At 42.3% G+C, this 22,047-nt stretch overlaps 1 protein-coding gene across 1 annotated transcript; it reads right to left on the bottom strand.

Annotated features, from left to right (window-relative positions):
- Positions 1-282: 282 nt before the first annotated feature.
- Positions 283-21,127, bottom strand: slc1a4 (solute carrier family 1 member 4). The gene is made up of 8 exons (XM_069658401.1): positions 20,537-21,127; positions 14,071-14,113; positions 11,668-11,733; positions 6,330-6,496; positions 6,005-6,238; positions 3,531-3,725; positions 3,258-3,392; positions 283-1,786 (listed from the first exon to the last, which is right to left on the bottom strand). Exons 1-8 carry the CDS (start codon positions 21,049-21,051, stop codon positions 1,543-1,545), a joined length of 1,599 nt encoding a protein of 532 aa, XP_069514502.1. The 5' UTR covers positions 21,052-21,127; the 3' UTR covers positions 283-1,542.
- Positions 21,128-22,047: the final 920 nt, after the last annotated feature.

Below are 22,047 nucleotides of genomic sequence, written 5' to 3'. Positions count from 1 at the left end.
CTGTCGTCTGTCTGTCTGTCTGTCTGTCTTGTGTGTGTGTCTGTACATGTGTGTGTGTGTCTGTGTGTGTCTGTCGTCTGTCTGTCTGTCTGTGTCTGTGTGTGCATGTGTGTCTGTGTGTGTGTCTGTCGTCTGTCTGTCTGTTTGTGTGTGCGTGTGTGCATGTGTGTCTGTTGTCTGTCTGTCTGTGTGTGTCTGTGTGTGTCTGTCATCTGTCTCTCTGTCTGTGTCTGTGTGTCTGTCTGTCTGTGTGTGTGTGTGTGTGTGTCTGTTGTCTGTCTGTCTGTCTGTCTGTCTGTCTGTCTCTGTGTGTGTCTGTCGTCTGTCTGTCTGTCTGTCTTGTGTGTGTCTCTGTGCATGTGTGTCTGTGTGTGTGTCTGTCGTCTGTCTGTCTGTCTGTGTGAGTTACATCGGAGTGAATGGAGCAGTTGAGCGCTACTCTTGTCGGTTACAGGCAGATAAATCAAAAACCATAAATCCTACTGATAAAGTAGACAGATTGGGAGAAAGAAGACAAGTGTGGCTACAACTTTGTGAAAAATCACAGTTCTACTGTGTAATTTGTGGCTGGGGTCGTCACGGAAAGAGAGAATTTCTGAGAGTTTTTTTGAGTCTGAATAATTAATTGGCCCAGCTGATCTCGGTTGCCGCGGTGATGGTTGTCGGAAAGCCCTAGAAACGGCTTATGTGACCACAGCTGGTGTCTGTGACAGCTGATCTGAGCGTGATTTCTGGCTCACATTTAGGACGTCAAACTACTGCCATTTCTTCAAAACCAAACATGATATCGGCAAAATTTCTTCACCATCAAGCCAGAAAGGCCTTAAAGAACACAGACATAAGTTTTTGTGGTCCTAGCTTCTAAAATGTGGTAATAGGAGCGAGTTAAAAACAGCCCACAATGGACACCTATAGCTTTGCTATAGAGGTGTCCATAGTGGGCTTTGCGTGCACAGCCCACTAACGAGCTGAATGAATACAATCAATCTATCAAGCATGTGTTAGAAGTTGTTAGTGTTCTGTTGTTAAAGTTAAAGTTGGTCGTAGTTGCTGTCTGAAGATAAACTAAATGCACTTCATGGTGTCCTAATGTATAAACGTATGGCTGTGAGCGTCTCGTACAGCACATGAGACAAAGTCACATTTATGGGAATGTTTTTGGAACATTTTACACAAAGTGAGTTTTCATCGCTCAAGATGCTTTTATAAAAAATGCCTCAAGTGAAATAAAAAACTTCTTGTAATGCTGAAGAAATGTTTTAGAAATGAGTAAATCTCAAATCCATATGATCCTAATCTGCATTAAATTTCTTGTTTGGCAAGTGAGATTGAGCTTTTATCCCAACTGAACGAACTTCATTAACCAAACAGCAGCACTGGAGACTGTCAGTGCTCTAAACAGACTGTTACATTGGCACGTTTGAAACCATCAATGACCTTGTTTTCTGAATGGACACTGAGTCAAAATAGTGCATCAGCAGCAACATCAGAACTGTCGGGAGGTCTAAAGGTCAGGGGCCAAGAGAGAAAGTCTTTCACAGTTCACAGGACTGACTCGATAGCTTCCGGCACGGCTTCTGAGGCTTTGGTTTGGTGCGTGACGAGCGGTGAGGTCTCCTCCTCTGCCTGGACGTTGGCAACCGCCTCCACCCGGACCTCCGCCAGCTCCTCCTCTTGATGCTGCTGCTGCTCCTGCTGCTTCTTCATCTCCTGCTGGTTGATGTGGTGGAGGATTCCAGCACCCAGAGCGTCGCCCTCCACGTTCACCACCGTGGTGGTTCGATCCCTGTGTGCAGAGAAGGCATATGAAACAGAAGAGGTCAGGCTACTTATAGCGAACATGGAGAATTAGATTTACAGAGAGCTGACATCACGAGTGATCATCTTTCACCTCTGTAAGTAAACAACCACCAACACGGATCATCTGTCTTTGTTTTAAGCTGCTTCTATTCATGCCCATTTTATTTTTAGAGGCTGTTCTCAGTCACTGCAGCATGTCATACAGAGCACAAGAAATCCTTAGGCCCTGTGTCCACATAGTGCCCTTTTCTGAGCGCCAGCATCTTTTTTCAAATGTTCCCAATGAGTGTATGCGGCCGCTGCCGAGACAAAAAGCGCTTTCACCGCACAAGCGCTTCATCCCAGCGCCCTTCCAGTGCTTTTCTGTCAGAAAAAAGCGCTATGCCGACAGGGGGCCTTAAGCATCCGCATGAGACATCGGTCTTTCAGCCAAATCCAGTGTAAAGCGATCAGCGACAATCAGACTGCAATAGCCGTACAGCATGAAGGAAGTCAGGAGTAAAGAGACAGATAAAGAGACTGCTTAGGGTGATGGTTTGGGGCAATAGGTCGATCAAACAATGCAGAACTTTCACACAGGAGATCAGCGGCCGTGTTCACAAAGCTTCCTAGTACAAAGAGTTGCTCCTAGTGACGAAATTCTAAATAAATTTGAAACATGATGTTTACCAGGATCTAGTCCTAACATTAAGGAAGAATCCGTGGAAAAGATCAAAGTTATTCACAAAGCATCTCACCCTTCAGAGAGCTCCTAAGGTGAGAAAGTGTTTGGTGTAGTGAGAACGACAGAGAGACAGGAGAAACGTTCTCCAAACACTGAATGACAGTGAGTCAGTTAAACGCTACAGATTGGGTCGTGCAGGGATCATGTTTGTGGTAGATCTCCTTAGAGATGTGCTCACACCTCAAACTCAGTATTGCCAGAAATGAAAGTGATCACATCATTAAGATATTTGGCAACAGGAAAAATGCAACCGAACAGCAATGACTTGCTGCAACCGTCAATCAGCAGGGTGATCACACAGTTACAGCGCTGTCACAGTCACATATTGTGACACAATTAGTTTTTGTTATTAAATTGATTGATGATTAAACACAAAAAATAGGTACTCATTTTAACAACTTTAAAAAACTTTATCCTCAAAGGTCAGATAAATTTGATCCACAACAAGAGAACGATGTGACTTTTAAAGCCAGATTTCAGCACCACCTGGGTCGTGTCTTATGAAGCAGGAAAGCTCTCTCAGATGTAAAGCATTTGTGCATTTAGTCTTGTTCATGTTTAACCTGCTGCTCTGTGTGTTTCCCTTAATCCCCCCCCTCACTGGCCCACCAGCTGGGAAACCCTGGTCTTGTTTTGCTTTCTGTAATGTTGGCAGCGTGTGCTCAGACATAACCGTGTGTGTGTGTGTGTGTTTTCTAATACAAGTGTCAGTGGGTTCACAGGCTTTACTCACACAATCCAGTCGACAGCCAGCATGAGGGACAGGTCGTTGGTCGGCAGGCCGATTGCCTCCAGGATGATCGCGATGGTGATGATGCCACCGGCCGGGATCCCTGCTGCACCGACACTTGATGCTGTTGCTGTAACCCTGAAAGAAAGACGAAATTTTCTTAAATTATATAATATTTCAACTGGTTCAGCTATAAGACTTGTGAACTGTTCTGGCAAATGTAAAAATTAATCTTCAGCTGTATGATTTTTGTCAAAGGTCATGCCCTGAACTTACAGGATGGTGAAGATCTGTCCGGCGTTCAGCTCAGCGTTGTTGAGCTGGGCAATGAAGACAGCAGCGATGCACTGGAAAATGGCCGCTCCGTCCATGTTAACAGTCGCCCCGATGGGAAGGATGAAGCGGCTGATCCGTTTGTCCACACCGTTGTTCTCCTCCACACATTTAATCATAGAGGGGAGAGTGGCTGAGCTAATGAGGAAGAGAAATATAGAACATTTTATTTTTATCAGCCATTCAGGAGAATCTGAAACAAAGATTAATCTAAGATTTAAACCTGATAATAATTAAATGATTTAACTTTTGATTTGGTGCCGCTCTTAAATCTTCTTAAGTTAAAACATAATTAAGTAGTTAATGCCTCAATGTTGGCACAAGAAGCTGCTCAACAGATCGCACTACAATTAGTAGGGCTGGAACAAACATCATACTTATTATGCCATTATTAGGTTGGTTTCAGGCCAAGAGGAAAGCAGACTTTGGGATCCATTGGGTTTATTCCTTATGGTTCAAAACAAAAACACTCTTCACGGTTTCTCCAGGGACTGTGTTTGAGTTAACGTTCCTGCTGTTTCCAGCCACATGAGGTTAACCAGTGCCCAGTCTGATGACCTGCTAGCTGGGTCAGGTTGGCTTGACAAGGATTTCTCTGAAAACCAATGATCAGTGCTTTGGGAAGCCTGTCCATCTGTCTGCGTTAAGTGGCAGTTCCACCGTATGTAACACGTTAATGTAAGTCACACGTGACTGATGTCTGGGGTACAATTTGTCCCCTTTGCGGTATAATTTAGGAAATCTGTTACAGATTTGCTAAAGTAACTGTATCCTGATGCAGGTTTGTAAAAAAGGTCAGCAAGACCAGCAACTTTAAAGTGCTTGTTTTCTGATGCAATCTGCTGACATCAGGAGAATCTCAATGCTGAATGATAGGCCTCATTGAAAAATTCAACAGATGCTTATTAGCAATTGACAAGAATTTGCAACTTTGTACTGACTTTGTCTGAAAATCCTGCCTCAACAAATTCTTTGCTTTAACTCCAAACTGACTTTTCAACAATCACCAGATTTGGCTATAAAACTTTAAAGTTTATCTTTGGGTTTCTTCTACATCAAAGGTCACCAAACACAATCCGATTTATACCCAAAGTAGTCCAAACCTGTTCAATACATGTCATAGGTAATTAGATTATCAGTCATCTTCTATACAAAGATGACAGTTTGCGGTGCGTGGCAGGAGAGCAAAGTTCATGCAGTGACAGGGATTTCCCTCTGCAAAGTATAAATAAGCTCAGTAAAGTTCATGGAAACCTGCCAGATTTTGACCTTTCCTATTTACAGATCGAACAGGGTGTCGAGAGTAAATCCAAAGGTGAAGCTTCAAAGGGTGAAATTGTTACCCATATCATGAGATGCACTCTTCTTACCAAGTTTTTAAAAGGAGGATCTAATAATAACTTCCTCTTAACTTTTAACACTCGAACTACCAAGGCAGTAATTTTGACTGCTTTCAAAATTTGGAACTTCATAACTTTGTTTAAATAAAACCTATGTACCAATAGGACCCTGACTTTTCCTAAATGTGTGTATATCTTATTCTAACATTGTTTTATCATTACAATTTCAAAAAACAAAAGAGATCCGAGTATTACTACAAATGAACTTCGCTCCTGACACATGACTGCAAAAGCCAGACAAATGATGGTGCAAGAGCCACGGTTGGAAGATGGAAAGGAGAAGGCAGTGCCCAGTGCAAAGAAAGTGTAAGAAAAACAAAGCAAAGGATACTTGTGTCAAATGTCACAAGGTGTGTGGGAGCTGCACATGGAAGGTACAGGTTACCTGTGTTGACTGTGAGTGATTTTGAGCTACAAGCAAAACAACTTGGCATCGTAACAGCAGAGTGTCTTCAGCTGGCTGGCAGCTATCACAGCATTTGGGAATGTTACTAATTTCTACAGTGGCCTGTGACTATGTACATGTTTGACGACAGGACACTCATACAGTTCTGCTGATGGGTAATATGGGTGAAACAAAACAATATGTTGCATTGCCATGGCAACATTGTTAAACAAACAGTTGACTTTTCATTGTTAAGGTCTTATGATGACACCAGCCTGTTCTGAAGGCAGGATACATTTGTTTTTATTTCACAAAAATAAGGATTCAGTTCGAGTTTGCATGACAGAGAAGTTATGTTGGTGTCAATTAAAAACATAAAAATATCATTCATTATAATTTTCATTTTGTGTCCTGATGTGTTTTTTACCTATTCCATCAATTTATTCTTAGATTTTTTTATTGATTATCCAAATTATATGAAAATAATGTCTGAGCAGTCAAAATGACTGCTATGGTCATTCTAGCAGTTGCAGAATTCTGGTAGACCGAGTGTTAAATCATAAAATTTCATCACTAACATGCAAACTTTCACTAGAAGAGTTCATCTGGGACCCTGAGACGTGACAGTTTACCTGGAGCAGGTGGCGAAGGCGGTGGTGAAGGGCGTGATGAGGCCTGACAGGAAACTGAAGGGGTTCTTGCGAGTGAAACCGAAGTAGATGAGGGGCAGGACGATGCCTCCATGGATTACATGACCCAGGATTGAAGCAAATATGTATTTTCCCAGACTAGTGACCAGAAGAACCACATCCTCCATCTCCACGATCTTACTGCCCACCAGAAACATGATGCCAAAGGGGACATACCTGAAAGACACGAGAAGTAAGAGGTCAACCAGGAGAGAAAAAAGAAAACATATCACCAGATGCAGTCTAAATAAAATCCTACTGCACTCACCACATGATCCAGGACACCAGCACCATGGTGGCCTCGTTGAAAGCGTTGAAGAAACGAATGAGTTCCTCCCCCTCATCTCCCAGCTTCCTCAGCGCCACTCCAAACACCATCGCAAACAACACCAGACCCAGGATGTTCATGCCATCTGTTTCTATACCAAAGGGCACCTGAAACACACAGCAGAGTCAGGCTGTGGGAGGCCGAACATAGTGAAGGGACTGTGGGAAAGAGAGCTGTGGAGACGCCTCTGATTCTTACTATTAAACACTTCAGCACTGGGAGCAACAGTCATTTAAAACTGGCTACTTAGCGGCTAAGCTAGGTGACTTGGACAGTAGCTCTGTGCAACATAAACAAGGAACTAGACTAATGTCTATTGATAAAAAATCTGAGGATGTATCGGGCCCGAGTATATCCTCATAGAGCTGCTGTTGAGCTAAAAGCTAACTGTTGCATGCTAAAATGCTAAATGCTGATGTTTAGCAGCATATTTACCATCATAGTTTAGAGACACGGCTATGCCAACAGGAGAAATTTGGGGTTCAGTGTCTTACCCAAGGACACTTCAACATGTAGACTGAGGGAACTGGGGATCGAACCTCTGACCTTCCATCTGAAGGTGACCGACTCTACCACTGAGCCACAGCGGCCCGTAGGTGTTTTATCATACAGCAGAGTTTACAACTTATTGTTATACAAAAGTTTATAGGATATCTGACGAAAGTGATGAACAATTTTTCCTGCATAATTATACAAATCTGCGACGTGCCGCCATCCGCAGGTCGTGAAATACTGACGCCACTTTGTACAACTGTATGACAAAGCGTCTGTTTTCTTCCTTTTTCTAATATGAGGTTAATGTGAATCGACCTGTTAGGTTGGGCTAGACAAAAACTACTGGAAAACTTCAGGAAACACATGAGAGAGTTGAAATGATTACTCAACATTGACATTTGTTTTAAATTGAACTTGTCTACTAGTCTCCTTGTTGAAAGTCCAATGCCACCACTCCTAACCACCACCTCATGGACTCAAATTGTCTTTCTACTACTTCCAACAAGCTGGAAAGCCTAGTTGTCTTTGTCTTAAGTTCTTTTCACACAGGCTCTGCACTCAAAGAAACAAAGTTTCCTGACTTTGTCTGGGTGGGCTGCATGCGTAAACGCAAATAGTTGAATTTTTGACCCAGACTTTATGTGGTCTTTTTCTTGCCAGCCTCGTCGTAAAATGTCTGCAAGTTGGGGTGAGCCGATGTGTGAACGCAGCAGGTAATATTCAGGAACATTCACCGTGTGGGAGTTGGCAGGGTGATGACGAGGTTGAAGAAGACAGCAAAAGATGTGTGCAGACTTGAGAGATGAAGAGGTTCAGGAGCTTCTGGTTTTGAGGGCCGATGATGAAATTGTTCGCTAATTGCAATGATCTCAGCATCGTGCCTCATGAGTCCCCCCCATTTGTGAAGTGCATGTGAGAAAATATTGCCAAAGAATAATATAGAGTTAGAAGAAAGGCCGCAGAAAAAGATTTCCAGGTTATGTACGAAATAAAGTGCATCTCATAGGTAGAAGTCGGGGTCGTGAATGAGAACAGATTTAGCAAAGTTTGGGGCAAAATGTATCTGATGATGGCGACAGAGGAGAAGTCAGAGGATCACCAAAGTTACTGCAGTCTGCTCTGCAGGAATATGAATCTCTGCATGAAACTTCAATGGAATCCTCCAATAGTCACTGTGGACATTCACTATAGGAGCAAGAAAAGTCAACCTTATGGTACTGCTAAAGTAAAAGTCGGGGGATAACTAAAGACATTAGGAAACATCTTCTTGGAACCATGAATCTCCATACCACAGTCTTTCTGCCGATTAATGCAACAGTGGTCAAGACATCAACAAAGAACAAGTCCTGGCATCACTTTAGTTATTGGGAATTCATCCTCTATGGCCCAGTTTAATGACGATCCTTCCATTAGTGGTTGAAATATTTCAGTCCTAAGTGCTGGACCATCATTGCTGACGTTCTGACCAACGATCCACACTGACAGCAAAATGTATGTTGTTAAAACAAAACTGCTTTTCTCACATCATGAAACATTTTCACACATCAGGAGCTGTCTAGTGATGGTCACATAATGTAATCTGGGACCTCACCAGCCTTTCATTATGGAGATGGAGGCTTGTCAAACAAACACGCTGATATATCCAGCAGCAGTTTATACGACACCTCTTGCTACAGAGTGCGTGTTCGTGGTGTTCGTAGGTCTGGAGGCCGTTGAAGGATTCAGTGAACTGGATGATGGATAACGAATAAGGACAGGGACAAATCCTCAGCTCAATCCCCTGCCATTGTCCTGAGCTCTCCCACAGCTCCACCAGCTTCATCCCCTGGCACTACGGGGACTGTCCACTATGACCCCACTACAGACAAATACCATGGACCCATGCCAGGAACAGATCCCTCAACAGGTCTCTTACACTGGGTCACTGGGTATAAGCCTTGGTCACTGGGGAGAAGTAGTTGGACCTGAAAGAGTTTCACAGTAAGTTCTGAATTAAGCAAAAAAAATGCTGGATTCTTTAAAAACTTGTTGGTCATGAAAGTTAATTAAAATCTGGTGTTCTGCAGCATTTTATGCGTTCTTAAAGGTTTTTTGTTTCGTACTGTTTTTTCATTTGAGGGCAGTGCTTCGGAGGAACTTTAAAAAATGTTTTTTATTAACCCTTCTGTGTAAAATTTTAAAGAATTTTGTGCTCCTGTCTTTTGCTCAACTGTCTGTTTACGACCATCCATCTGTTCCCCGGCGTCATATAATCTATCTCCTCAACAAAAACATCAGCCACAACACCGTCTGTAAATCTGTCCTTTGCCAGGCTTTTTTGTTTCCTGTTTACCCCAACTCATTATCGTCCCCACAGGCCCAATAGATATGTGCTGGGTCGAGCTGACCTGTCCCCTTGCCAGCACTCTTGATTAACTGAAAGCTCACCATGCTACAAAAACAGAAACTATTCTTCAGGTTTCAAGCAGTTGTTTCTACGTCTGCTGTGAACTTCAGAACAGTGTTAATCCCTTGTAAGCCTTTGAGAGTAAAGTCTGTCTATTGAACTGTTTCCATAAAAAACGGTTGACCACACAGGCTGATAAGTGTAAGCCTGCACCAAATGGCCTGCCATGATAAAAATAGTGCCAACAATACAATGACACATACACATAAGGTCAGTGGTGCACTCTTTTGCCCAATGTTCATGATGTTTTCCAGAAGTGTAACCATGAAAGGGGACAGAAATTGTGCGTTGTGTAAAGTGGGCTTGTATTACAAAGTCTTCGGTTTTGAAGCCCCTAATGCATATTATACAATAGAAAAGACTTGGAAAAGATTTTACAAAGACTGTGTATTTTGCAGGATCACTATTTACAAAATTCCAACTAGATTATAGGTGAGGTTATTTCCAATCATGCTCATGGTTGAAATGTACCAGAAGAAAAATGAACAAAGGAGCAGAAACAGAAGATTGTGGCCACAGCTGCCGTCATCTGTGCGTTGTTTGCATTATTTGCGATGATTGAGGCCTAATGTTAGCTGGGTTAGCATAACTGGCTGACAGGCCACAAAAAAAGGCATTTCCGTTCTGCCTATTACTTCAGCCCTCACCACTGTGTATAACTATGGCGTCACATTCAGTGAGGATACAGTGACAGCAGCCCTTCCTGGAGTTCCCTCCATCTATCTGGTTTCCTACTTCCTGTTTGGTGCTGGAGAGAGCATTCCTATTGGCTGTTGACTGATTGTTCATGTCATTGAAGAAAAAAACTGACTTGTGATAGCTGGGACTACTCCAACAAAACTTTATTCTGAAATTGGAAATGTTTTCTTAAACAATGAGATTGCTTTAAAAGTTGTTTGGTGTTAGACCAGCATCCATGGTTACTTGATTTGCTTTCCAGTGTATATACGACATGATTACCATATTAAGATAGACTTCTTCCTTTAATGAGTTATCTTAAAATGCTCTTTAATTACAATGGTAGTAAGACGAATCCTGCAGGCTAAAAATGATATCATTTGCTGGTATTTGGTCTCTATATTCTTGCACATGTCCACACTTTGAGGAGCAGATAAAAGCCTTGTTTATCTTCCTTATATGAACAACTTCTCCCTGTTTTTGTCGCTTTTGCTGTAGCTTCACAGGTTTAAAAATGAACTCTAATGATATGTTTGTCTTTGTAAGTCTGTACAGTAATGAAATGAAAGAATGATTTAAACCAACTGGGTACAAGTACTTGCTTACACCCTGTCCTAATTGAAAGAAATCAGTTTAATTACACTGATTTCAATTGGAAAGTCCTAACTGGCTGCGAGTGGCAAAGCACAGCCCGACGCGGCACGCCGTTTTGATCCTGATGCCCTGTTTCTCTAAGGACGAGGAACAGTTAATTCATGAAGTTCAAATAAGTAGTTACTGTTTGATACCTCCTCATTTCACTCCAAAAGTCTTAATAAAGTGGCAGCTAGCTGGACGGAGACTGCCAATGAGCTGGGAGCGTCCAGTAAGAAAATGTTTCTTGATATTTACTTTCCTTGCTCAACAGAGCTCGTTAGCTTTCTTTACAAAGTGAAGCATCTCACATAACATTGCTGTCATCTAACACATTCACTGACATTCAGGAAAACTCAATAACCTCAACAGTCCTGGCTTACCTTCTAATCTTGCTTCATAGTATACCCATCCGGTCTCCAGCGCACAGGTGATAGCAATATGGAAGTGTAAATTTGACGGATGCAGTGTGGACAGCGAACGTCTGATGTAAGGGGATGCGACGCAAGGTGCATGCTGTTAGGACAGGGTTATTCTACCTGAGTTCTACATGAGTTCTTAATCCCAGATATCTCCTTGTGGGTTATTTGGAGCCAGTGGAATTGAGTAACATTTTTTTTCATCTTTAAAGAAGAAAAATGACCCCTCTGACCTGACGAACACCACAAACAGCCTTATTTATGACTGGGTAATAAGACTAAATGTCCCTGTTTTTAACAGCTCAACTGACCACATCCTCACAAAATGACATTTTTGTGGGGGTGACTTCCTAAACCATGTCACCCATTAGACCCTCATATCGTGCTTATTCAGTGAGTTTGCACCCATGGGTGAATCACAAACACAGATCCAACATGTTCTCTGAGGTTCAGCAGTAAGTTAACCTCCTCAGGTAAGTGTTTGACTTATGCAGACAGGTGTGAGAGACATTAGAGGTGCTGTGTCCAATAATTTGGCACATACAGTATACTGCATGTGTGTTTTTATTATGTGTGTGTGCATGCATGGGATGCTTCCTGTTCATACCTTTTGATAGAGGGTGGTCCCATTGGTGTCATTCCCAACAGCTACCATCTTGTAGTCAGTAGCATACTGCAACACAGAGAAACATGCAGGTGATTCAGTTTGATGCCGTTGAATCGAACATTTTTGTTTACTGCATTTTAGTGATGAAACGTGAAATTAAAGTTAAACATTTTTAAATGTCTGTGTGTCCTTGTTTACATGTTCACGAGTGTCCCAGGTATGATCTGGTTTGATTATTACCCCAGTGATCTATTACTGCAAAACAAAATGTCCTGGTTTCAGAACGATGATGAAAGTCCTGAGCTACAGTCTGAGAATATTTTAGCCCTATTGCCTGTGTTATCACTGTCTGCACAAGTAAGTCCTCAACTGTCTTTACAGAGGTTCTGTTAAGGCAACATTTATGCTCATGTTGCTCTTGTTTTACTCGTTATGAGATCGAAAAGTCAATCCAGCTTTGTGACCAGTGCAGCCGTGTCCTGTTGCTTTAGATTCTAAAGTTTAGATCAATGAGTGAAGCTGAAAAAACAGGTTTCTCTTCCTCTTAAACTTTATTAAAAATCATATTCTGAATAAGATAATAATGCATGATATGGATGCTTGTGTGCAAGTGAAGCTACTTTAAAGAATCCACATTGCATAGACATGTTGGACAACACACTTTTTGACAATATGTGGTTTTAGCGAGAGTCAAATCTTGCACTACTTCTTGAACGTCTTGATGCAGTGTTATTGAGAAAAGGAAGTCACTGCTTCCAGCTCACCACAACTTGTTTTTGATTAAATGAATAAGAAACAGTTTTTGTGAGCATTTGATGAGTTGTAGGGAGCATTCTGAACAGAGCCAGGCTAGCTTTCCCCCCTGCTTTCGGTCCGTGCTAAGCTAAGCTAATCACTTCGAGGCTGCAGCTCTGTCCTTACACATAGCCATCAGAGTGGATCTCTTCTTCTAGCTCTATAAAAGAACATGAATAGATGTTTTCCCCAAACACCCTTACCTTATCAGAACGGCACTTGTGTTCTGTAAAGTTATAATTATTGGCAACTCTTTTTTGTTTATAAAACCTTTTTGTGAGTTGTTTTTCAACATTTTGCCTTCCACGTTTTTCTTGTTAACTAATAAAAATAGTTTTAAAATAATGGTAAACCCTGAAAATGACACTATACTTAACATGTTATCACAGTATTTTAAACCTGGGCCCTATTTTTACATGCTTTAGGGTCTAAATTACTGGTTAGTCATTGATAAGTATGAAAATCCGTGCCGTAGATTGCTACCTATGCCGCCCTTTTGACCCATTCCTCCTCAAAGCCTCCAGCCTCCATTGACAAAGAGAGTAATAGTACCATGCAGAACACAGGAGTTGCTGGTCTACTGCTGCATTAAGCACCTACACCAACAGGGTGCAGAAATTAAAGCCAGTTATTTGGCTGACTGTTGAAACAATCCACAGAGCAAATCAAAAATGTTGCATTATTCATGTTTTAAACTCTGTCTGTCCAATGCTCTTCTAAGGGAATGCAGCATGAGCATGAAGTTGTGGGCCAGTTTGACGTTGTTAGACATCCTTTTAGCATCCTTTCTCTGTCTCACTCTCTCTCTCCTCATTTCTATACAGCCCATAGGATAAAGGTCCCCAGCATCTTGGCAGATCTATGGACTTTAAATGAGGCCACAGGCTCCTGCAGCATATTTGCACATACAGAGATATACAATATGTGGCTATAGTCACAGAACAAAAGGACCAGCCATCTCCATGATCTAAATCTTACACTTTATTAGTTTAAATGTCTGTTTAAGCACCAAGCTGCTTGTCATTTTGTGTAAATCCCCCCTCTCTTCTGCTTTCTTGGTTTAATCCACAGTTGGACCCCTTCCACGGGGGCTCTAGCACACTATGGGGGGGAATATTGAACTCTATGACCCGCTGCACTTTAAAACTCCATTTTGACTCTGTGTGTCTTTTTATGTGTGCACATCCATTTTGAACCCATGCATCCCCAAATATTGAACTTTCCTGGTTCTTATTTCAGCCTTAACAGACACCATCATAATTCTAGGAAGTGGAGCGGGGTGCGTTCAAGAGCAGCGAGGCGAGGTGGGTTGCTAGGCTGGCTGGAATGGAATGGTTTCGCCATGGAAACGTCTGGTTAAAAGAGGCGTTCGGGTGAGATGGGAGAGCAGAGGCCTCTATTCTGAGCGTCTCCTCATTAAGAGGCATTATGAGGCTCTCAGTGCTTCTGCCAGGATTTACAGCCGCTGTAAATGAACATGGAGTGGCATCCGCGTGGTTGGAGAAATAAATTCTGATGAACAATCCACACAGGACACAGGTGGTACAGAAACACACAGATAGTGGGGATACAACAGGGAAGTGGTGGTGAAGTGTGTCTAGTACTCACAGAACGGAAAGCAGCAGCCACCAAGTTCGCCGGGAATAAATTCCTGTGAAAGGAAGAGAAAAGCAGGTTAGAGCCACGGAAAATCACTACTGTTTGTTTTTCATGTAACTGACATCAAACTTCTGGTGATATTTAAACAACAGCTGGCCTCAGAAACTCTTTCAAACTGTGTGGTTAACTCATCTGAACCATAAATTGTTCACAGGATCAGTTTGTCATCACACACTCTGTGAACTCTGGCTCTTTTCCCAGGATCTTCCATTAAGTCCACGATTCCCTGAAATCCCTGACAGCGCAGTTGTTCAGGCGCTCATCACTGTCTGCTGGATGAGATTTTCCTGGAGGTTTCACTGTTTTCATTTACATTTGAACCATTGTTTGATAGTGAAACTGGGATGTTTGTTTTCTACACTCATAAAAATTATAGATGACAATTCATTTCAGTCACATTGTTTACTGTGGTACAGGGTTTGGTTGTGGCTTGTATTCCACCCATCCAGACACATAGAGACCCCAGACCCTTCGTCTTGCAGATAACGTCTCCTTATTCCAAATTCTAACTGTACACAATGTTTCTTTTATCACAGTATTTAATTCATATTATTTTTACTCTGCATACAGACTTGTGAGTACACGTAATTAGCCTAACTTTCACGCAGTAGGATAAAATCAGGTCTGCATGCAGTGTAAGAAGTCACACAGGGGCCAAACCTCCCAAAATGACACCTGTTGACCTGCAGTTTACATGTGGGCCAGAAACTGCACTTTGCATGTGTGACTCCTTGACTGTTTATACCAATGATTGTATATATAGATGGACGACGCGTCTCCATCTGCTCCCATTGTACGAAAGTGATGCCAAAATAGCCCCTGTGATAGGCGCTGTCATCTTGCAATGGTGACGTCATTTGGAGCCAGAGAATGCGCAGTAGAACAGCAAAGATCCCGCACGCCAACGTGTTTAACAGCAGAACAGCTTCTCTGTGTTGGTCTGAGGTTAACGTTCACAGGTATGGAAACTTCAATGACTGTAGTGATTTTGTTACGTCTCCTCTCCCCGTTAGTCCTCCACATCAGGAACTGATCGGCTGCAGGAGCCGTATTGGTCAACAGAGCTGTCAATCATCATTTTTACATTAAAAATGTAATTTAATTAAAAATAAACTTGTCAGATGAAAACTTGGACATAAATCAGCATGATAAGAACTAACTATAATGACAGAAACCATGTTTGAGAAAAATGTATTTGACGTGTATTTTGATTTTATAGTTTGACTCATGTCCCATCTGTTAACATGGAGGAGTCGGGCTTTATGAGCTATACTGCAGCCAGTCAGCAGGGGGCGGTCAAAATGTTTTGGCTTCACTTTTAGGGAGCTGCCATGTCGTCCATCTTTTTATACAGTCTATGATTTATATCTGCAATATTTTAATACTTAACATGCCTAACCTATAATGATTGATAGAACATGTTATTGTCTATTACAACGTTATAAAATGATCCCAAAACTCCGGGTTAACTCAAGGTCGAGTTTAACAAGGCGGCTACATGTGTGAAACATTCATCTGGACTTTTCTGTCTGTGTTTACATTCTGATGCTTTCAGACACGACACGACCAATCACACCTGAGTCAGCAACAGGTCTTTAGTTAATAAATTCTTGTTCATGTGCACTTCGCCTCGGCTCAAGTGACCTAGTTTGACTTTAAGACCTTGCAGCTTGAGGTGTGTTAACTTATCCTCAGCTCACCTATGAGTCACTATCTTCAGGCTTAGGGCTGTAGATTGCACATCAAAACAAAGGAAAGTGCTGTAATACTTTTAGGGTTTTATTAGCCTGTCTGCACAGGCACAGACTCTGATTGTCATGCACATGATGTACAACATTTGGTTTAGCTCTTTCACAGGCACAGCAGAGGGGACTGATCTGCAGGGGACGGTCGTATTATAGGAAGGTCCGTTTTCTGTATTAAATATAAAAGCCATTAAAGTTAAGTTACATAGGAAAGTAAAAGCATCCCCAAAGCACAGGCTCTCCTTACTAAAGAACAATATCTTTTATATTCTGCAGAATTTGAATTGGAAAGAATCCAGTCAGCTGGTTTAACTCATTTGATTACATGAGCTGCTGCTGTTATACAATCAGGGACGGCATTTGCTTTAAGAACATTTTGAAATAAGTTCCTTAAGATTAAGCCACAAAAAATGTTATCAAATCAATCATTTAAAAATGAATAAAATGAGTAAAACTGTTTATTTTACCTCATGAAATAAATGTATTAGTTTTCTGCATATTGAAGATGAAGCCTGCAGCTTTGCTAGCACCTCAGCATCAGACGAGCAACTCACTCATGTTCTGTGAGGTAAAATTACTGTTTTTGTCAGTGGAGTCTGGTGGCTTTGAAGAGAGCGATGCAACAGCTGAAGGTCTGTCTCTGTTGGGACCATTTCTGTAATGTTGTCAGACACTTTGAACGGTTGCAAATGCACAAGAAAGTACTTCCAAAGTACGTTATAGGCTCAGATTGTTATTCTATACGTGTAGCACTCACACACACTTGTGGTACAAAAGTTTAATGTCATCGCTACACAAGGTTTTGTAACATTTAATCATTTTGACCTAAATAAATGTGAAAATAAGCAACAGATTTATAATAAGTAGAACTCTGTTTTAAACAGTAGGAACGGACATCAGACACATGCAAATGGAAGTTATTATTATTAACAGTAAAATAGTAAAAGTTCTTTTTATGAACACCATACTAAAATGAGGCTTTTCAGTATGTTGAAGATAAAGAGGTCATGGTAAAAAGTCTTTAAAGCTGCAGAGGAAGCGCAGCTTCATGAGAAAACAGTGATGAGAGGATATAATGATATTAAAGGAAGTTCATTTTTATATCAATTTGGCACATCTTCATTTTTCTCATCACGATAAATCAATAAGAACACCGTTTTCCTTGACAGTGTGTGTGTGTGTGTGTGTGTGTAGGCACCGTACTGAGTTTATTTGCACTAATGTAAGAGAAGCATACGGGGATTAGTGGAAGCTTGCAGGCCTTTTCCATGTATTAGTGTGTGTTTGTTGTAACTTTATCCTCTGGGGTCACACTGTATTGTGCAAAGAAATACAGACTTTGCTCACATCTATTCCCATGGCCAGACCACAGCCAAGCCCTCCAGCCCGCAGCCTCACGGCCCCCCATGAACTCTGCCATCAGAGCCAAATCCTGCCTCAGCTGTTGGTCACGTCAGCTCACACTGGCAGGTAGCCATGATGTCTGCGCTTAAGTCATTTCTTCATTTTGTAACGATGTGAAGAAAGAAATGTTGTGTTTTAATCAGTTGTTGTACCCACACAAGAATTCATAAAGCGACCACGTCTCCTCCTGTCACATGACAGAGGCGAGGATCTGGATTAACCCTGGGAAACCAGAGCCGGGGGTAGGCATGCTTTTCCCACAGAGCCCCCCCATCCCCCGAGCCCCACTGCCCCCTCTCTGTGGACTGATTTCTAAAGCTCTGTTACATAACAGCTTTAATTTCTAATTAATCAAAGCTAAACAACATGCATGATAGTTCAATTCAAGGCAGCAGAACCGGGTAATTCAGCCAGTGTGGTCAGAAGCGTCTCTAACTTCTCTCTGACTGTTTCTCTTTGGCTCTTGAGTCAAAAAAACGTATCGGCTTTCCAGTGCAAAGTGTGTGACAACATCACAGATGGGATCCTTATAGAGAAAGATCTTCTTAATGTAAGATCCCCTTTTCCTTTAACCAGAAATAGCCTTTCTATTGCACTCTTCAAAGCAACCAGACTCCACTGATAATATCAGTTATTTTACTTGAACACTTGAGTTGCTGTTCTACCGCAGCCTTCACTCTTTATTTGTTTGAGTTTAATACTTAACATGCCTAACCTATAATGATTGATAGAACATGTTGTCTATTACATCAATATAAAATGATCCCAAAACTCCGGGTTAACTCAAGGTCGAGTTTAACAAGGCGGCTACATGTGTGAAACATTCATGTGGACTGTTGTGTCTGTGTTTACATTTCAGGCACAACATGACCAATCACACCTGACTCAGCATGTTTCAACAGGTCTTTAGTTAATAAATTCTTGTTCATGTGCACTTCCCCTCAGCTAAACTGACCGAGTTTTGTGAAACTTACAATAACTCATAAGTGATCCAAGCAACTCCTGTGTTCAGTGAAGTAAAATCACTGTTTTTCTCAATGGAGTCTGGTAGCTTTGAATAGAGAGATGTAACGGCTGATTCTGATTACAAAAATAACTTTGTCAGACACTTACTGAATAGTAATCTGAGACTTTGAGCATTTGCAACAAAGGATTACCTTTTTTGTGATAAGAAAATAAAACCGCCTAAGGTTAAAAATAACAGAATTACCCTTTAATAAACTGGCTTGTGTACTGATATTAACCTATGTATCTGAAATTAAATCTCACTTAGAGTAAAATGAAGCAGCAGAAAGAGGTCACTGCCTCCATATCAAAAGTTATGGTACATCATTTTGGAGACTAAAATGTCTCGTTTTGTGTAAACCCTTGAATTTGATCCGCTCTCCTGCTGGAGACTCCACATCAACAGAACAAAAGTGCTTTTTTTTTAGGTTTTAGAAGAATTTGCCTTTTCCAGTACAAACTGGAAGTGAGATCTGAGCCCTGTTTGCCCATGTGAGGAGAGTGAGTGGACAGAGAAAACATACAATGCCAGTCAACCCCTCACAGAGGAAAGGGGCGACTGCTAGAGACAATGTTTGGACTCAGACATAATGTCCAAGTTTAACCGTTTAACGCCCTGACTGGATATTTGTAACTTCTATGAATCAACTTGATTTTAAGGACCCCACTCACAGCTTCAATCTGAATCATCAGGGCTGAGAGTTACTGTCTACATCAGAATACGCTTTTTAATTCTGTACTGGTCTAATCTTCTCCCCTGACATGTTTCCAGCATCTGGTCAGCAGAGCAAACATAAAGTGACTCTACAGGCTGAGAAATAACAGCAGAGTGTCCACCTGCTCTGCCCGTGATAAGGGAGAAGTGCTGACAGCAGCAGACAGCGTTCAGTTTATACTCACAGAGCTGCTGCAGTTTATCCCTCTATCCTCAAAATACACCCCTCTCCTCCAACAGTTGTCAGCTTTCCCAACACTGTGGGAACTTGTTATTAGGACTCCGTGTGTGCAAGCACTATCATACTACCCATAGCTGTTCTGTTTTACCTTAATGTGAACTATCTTTATTGTTCTAATGTCAAACTGATTTTGGGCCATCATGTCAGCTACAAGTCAGCACCTGCTAACAGTCTGCATGCACCCTAAAGTCTCAGCTATAGCAGCAGGTTTTACAGCTTTTCTCGCAGACTAAAGTGAACCTTTACCTAATAGATAAAAGCTTTTCTGCAAGGACATCAACTGTAAGAGCGTATTGTCTGTTTAGCATCAGTGATAAGACAGCAGCCGGCTTTGTCCTTGTGCTAAGTTAAACTAAACAAAGCTAGCTCGTGTCAGGGTCTGTCTGGAAGGAACTCTTGCACCACGGCTGTCTCACAGACCCCTAAAGAGCTTCTAAGAGTGCAGACTTTGACACATACAAATTATATTTATCAAACAGCAGGTTTGTTTGGACATAACACTATCAGTCCGCAAGTTCTGCAACATCCTTCCTCTGCTAATGTCCACAAAGCACTTCCCCTTTTCTTTTCCCCCTGAACAATAAAAGCAAAACTTAGAGGGACTTCTGCAATGCTTTACGCTGCATGCTGAACTCAGAAGAGGAAAGATTGTCCTCTAGAAAAACTAGCTAGCTTGCTCCCACGATGTGTGCATGTGACTGACACTCAAGTTGATGCTGTGAACCCCAGTTAACTTCTTTGACATGCAGTTTGTCTACTCGAAATTTGATTTCAATTTAAGGCAGTTTCTAGAAGTAAGCAGTTGTAAGCATGTTTAACTTAAGCAATTAGAAGGAGGGAACTGCCACATAATCCAGTCTACACACTGATGCACCAACCAGAGCTGGATCATGTCTCTGGCCAAGACCCAGAAACGCAGACCACCAACAAACATCAGTGTCAGTGTTTTCAGATAACCTGCAGGCTGGACTGACTGACTATTCTGGTTTAAAATATAACAGGTACATTACGCGTAGTATCATAGTGCATAAAGTCTGTAATAATCACAAAGAACAACTTGTGACTTAGTGAATAAATGAATGACTGCCACCTCATGTCACTATCTCTGTGCGCGCGCGCGCTTTTGCTGGCTCCATGCGCCGAGCTGCTCATGTGTGTAACTAACCAGCGTTCCCACTGCGCCCGAGGCGCGCTGTGCCATTACTTCTCTCAGAACTGCACAATATCTGCCTCCTATTCAGTGGCCTAATAACAGAGTTAAATCTGTCACATTGTTAAAGGATGATAAAAGAGTTGATTCAGTACCTGGCCAGATCCAGGAACGAGTCCGCGGTCTCCTTGTCGCTGCTGACGCTCTCCAGCCCCAGGTTGTTGGAGTTCAGGGCTCCTGCGCCAACGCCGGGTTTGATGATGAAGGCCAGGGCCACCCCGATGCCCGAGGCGATCAGCGTGGTCACCAGAAAGTAGGCGACCGCGATGCCCCCCAGCTTGCCCAGGGAGCGCGTGTCCAGGCTGGCGGCGCCGGATATAAGGCTGCAGACGACCAGGGGCAGGATGATCATCTTCAGCATCCGGAGGAGCATCTCTCCGGGGAAGGCGAAATAGGTCATCTGCGCCTTGGTCAGGTTCATGTTGCGGACCATCATCCCGAAGCCGACGCCCACCAGCACCCCGGACACTGTCATGATCACCAGCAGGTTCTTCCTCAGAAACTCCATCAGCTTCTCCCTGAAGCTCTTCTGCGCGTTTTTCTCCACCATCCGGTCGGTAGAGGCCGAGCTGGGCATGGTGTGCCCGTTGATCTCGCTCTTTTTCTCCATGTTTTTCTTCTTCAGAGCAGCGTGGGAAGCGGAGTCCGGCTCTTGGCAGCGTGGGCTGGATACACACACACGTTTGGAGCACGCACTGTGCTGACTGAAGGCTGGTCCGGTGTGAAGGCTGAGCGCAGAGCGGAGGGAGAGCCAATGGAGAGAGAGCGACGACACAAGTGGAACATGCGCACAAGAGCTGGCACTTATTACCAGAGCAAATGATGCAAGAGCAAGGGAGATTGCCAGGGTCTCTGGCAATGTGGCACACTCTCCTGCTCTGAATGAATGTGCTGATTAAAAGATGAGAAGAAGAAAGCTTCACAAATGTTCTGTTTCTTCTCCAGGCTTTTCTCTCCTCCTCTCTGTCTGGAGACTTCGGATTAAAACATTCAGAAAGTTAAAAAACGAAATGCACAATCTTCTTATCTCCATAACACATTACTTTGAGAATCAACCATTCTTTTATTTCTTCGTAAGTGCACCAAGGTTTCTTCTGTAAAAAATCTCATAACATTCATCAAACGACTTAAACATTCAATCTCAGCAGCAGCCTATAATAATGAGATTAGGCGTGATGCCTTTGCAGGCCTGTCAGGTGTATTTAATGCGGGCAGACAGCTGCAGTTATTTTAACACAGCTCTTTAGAGCGAGCATGGCTTAGAATAAAATCAGACTGCAAGAAGGAAAAACATCATGATAACCTACTATTGTCAAAATGATATGTTAGAATCATTGGGCATGTAAGGGTCCATTACTCCTTAGTCATCAAGTTTAATTCACGTTTTCACTTTATTACACGCATTGAATAATCCATGGTACACAAGAATGAAGGCTGTAAAGCAGAGGGCTGTCAGCACCATGGCCAGCGCTCTTTGGGGGCGCTGTTGCTCGCTCCTTTATACCCATTTTTCTTGTTTTAATACAGTTAATTTGAATGCAGCAGCTCTGGGGGAAATGTGGTTAATAGCATGGAATGATGCAGGCTTATTAAGCTGAGCATTCAA

This window comes from Semicossyphus pulcher, unplaced genomic scaffold (assembly GCF_022749685.1).
Source record: "Semicossyphus pulcher isolate SPU_LCO1_2020_fin unplaced genomic scaffold, fSemPul1.0.p SCAF_12, whole genome shotgun sequence".
Classification (NCBI taxonomy): domain Eukaryota; kingdom Metazoa; phylum Chordata; class Actinopteri; order Labriformes; family Labridae; genus Semicossyphus; species Semicossyphus pulcher.
Note: the sequence above shows the minus strand (reverse complement) of the source record. Positions and strands in the feature narration are given on the sequence as shown.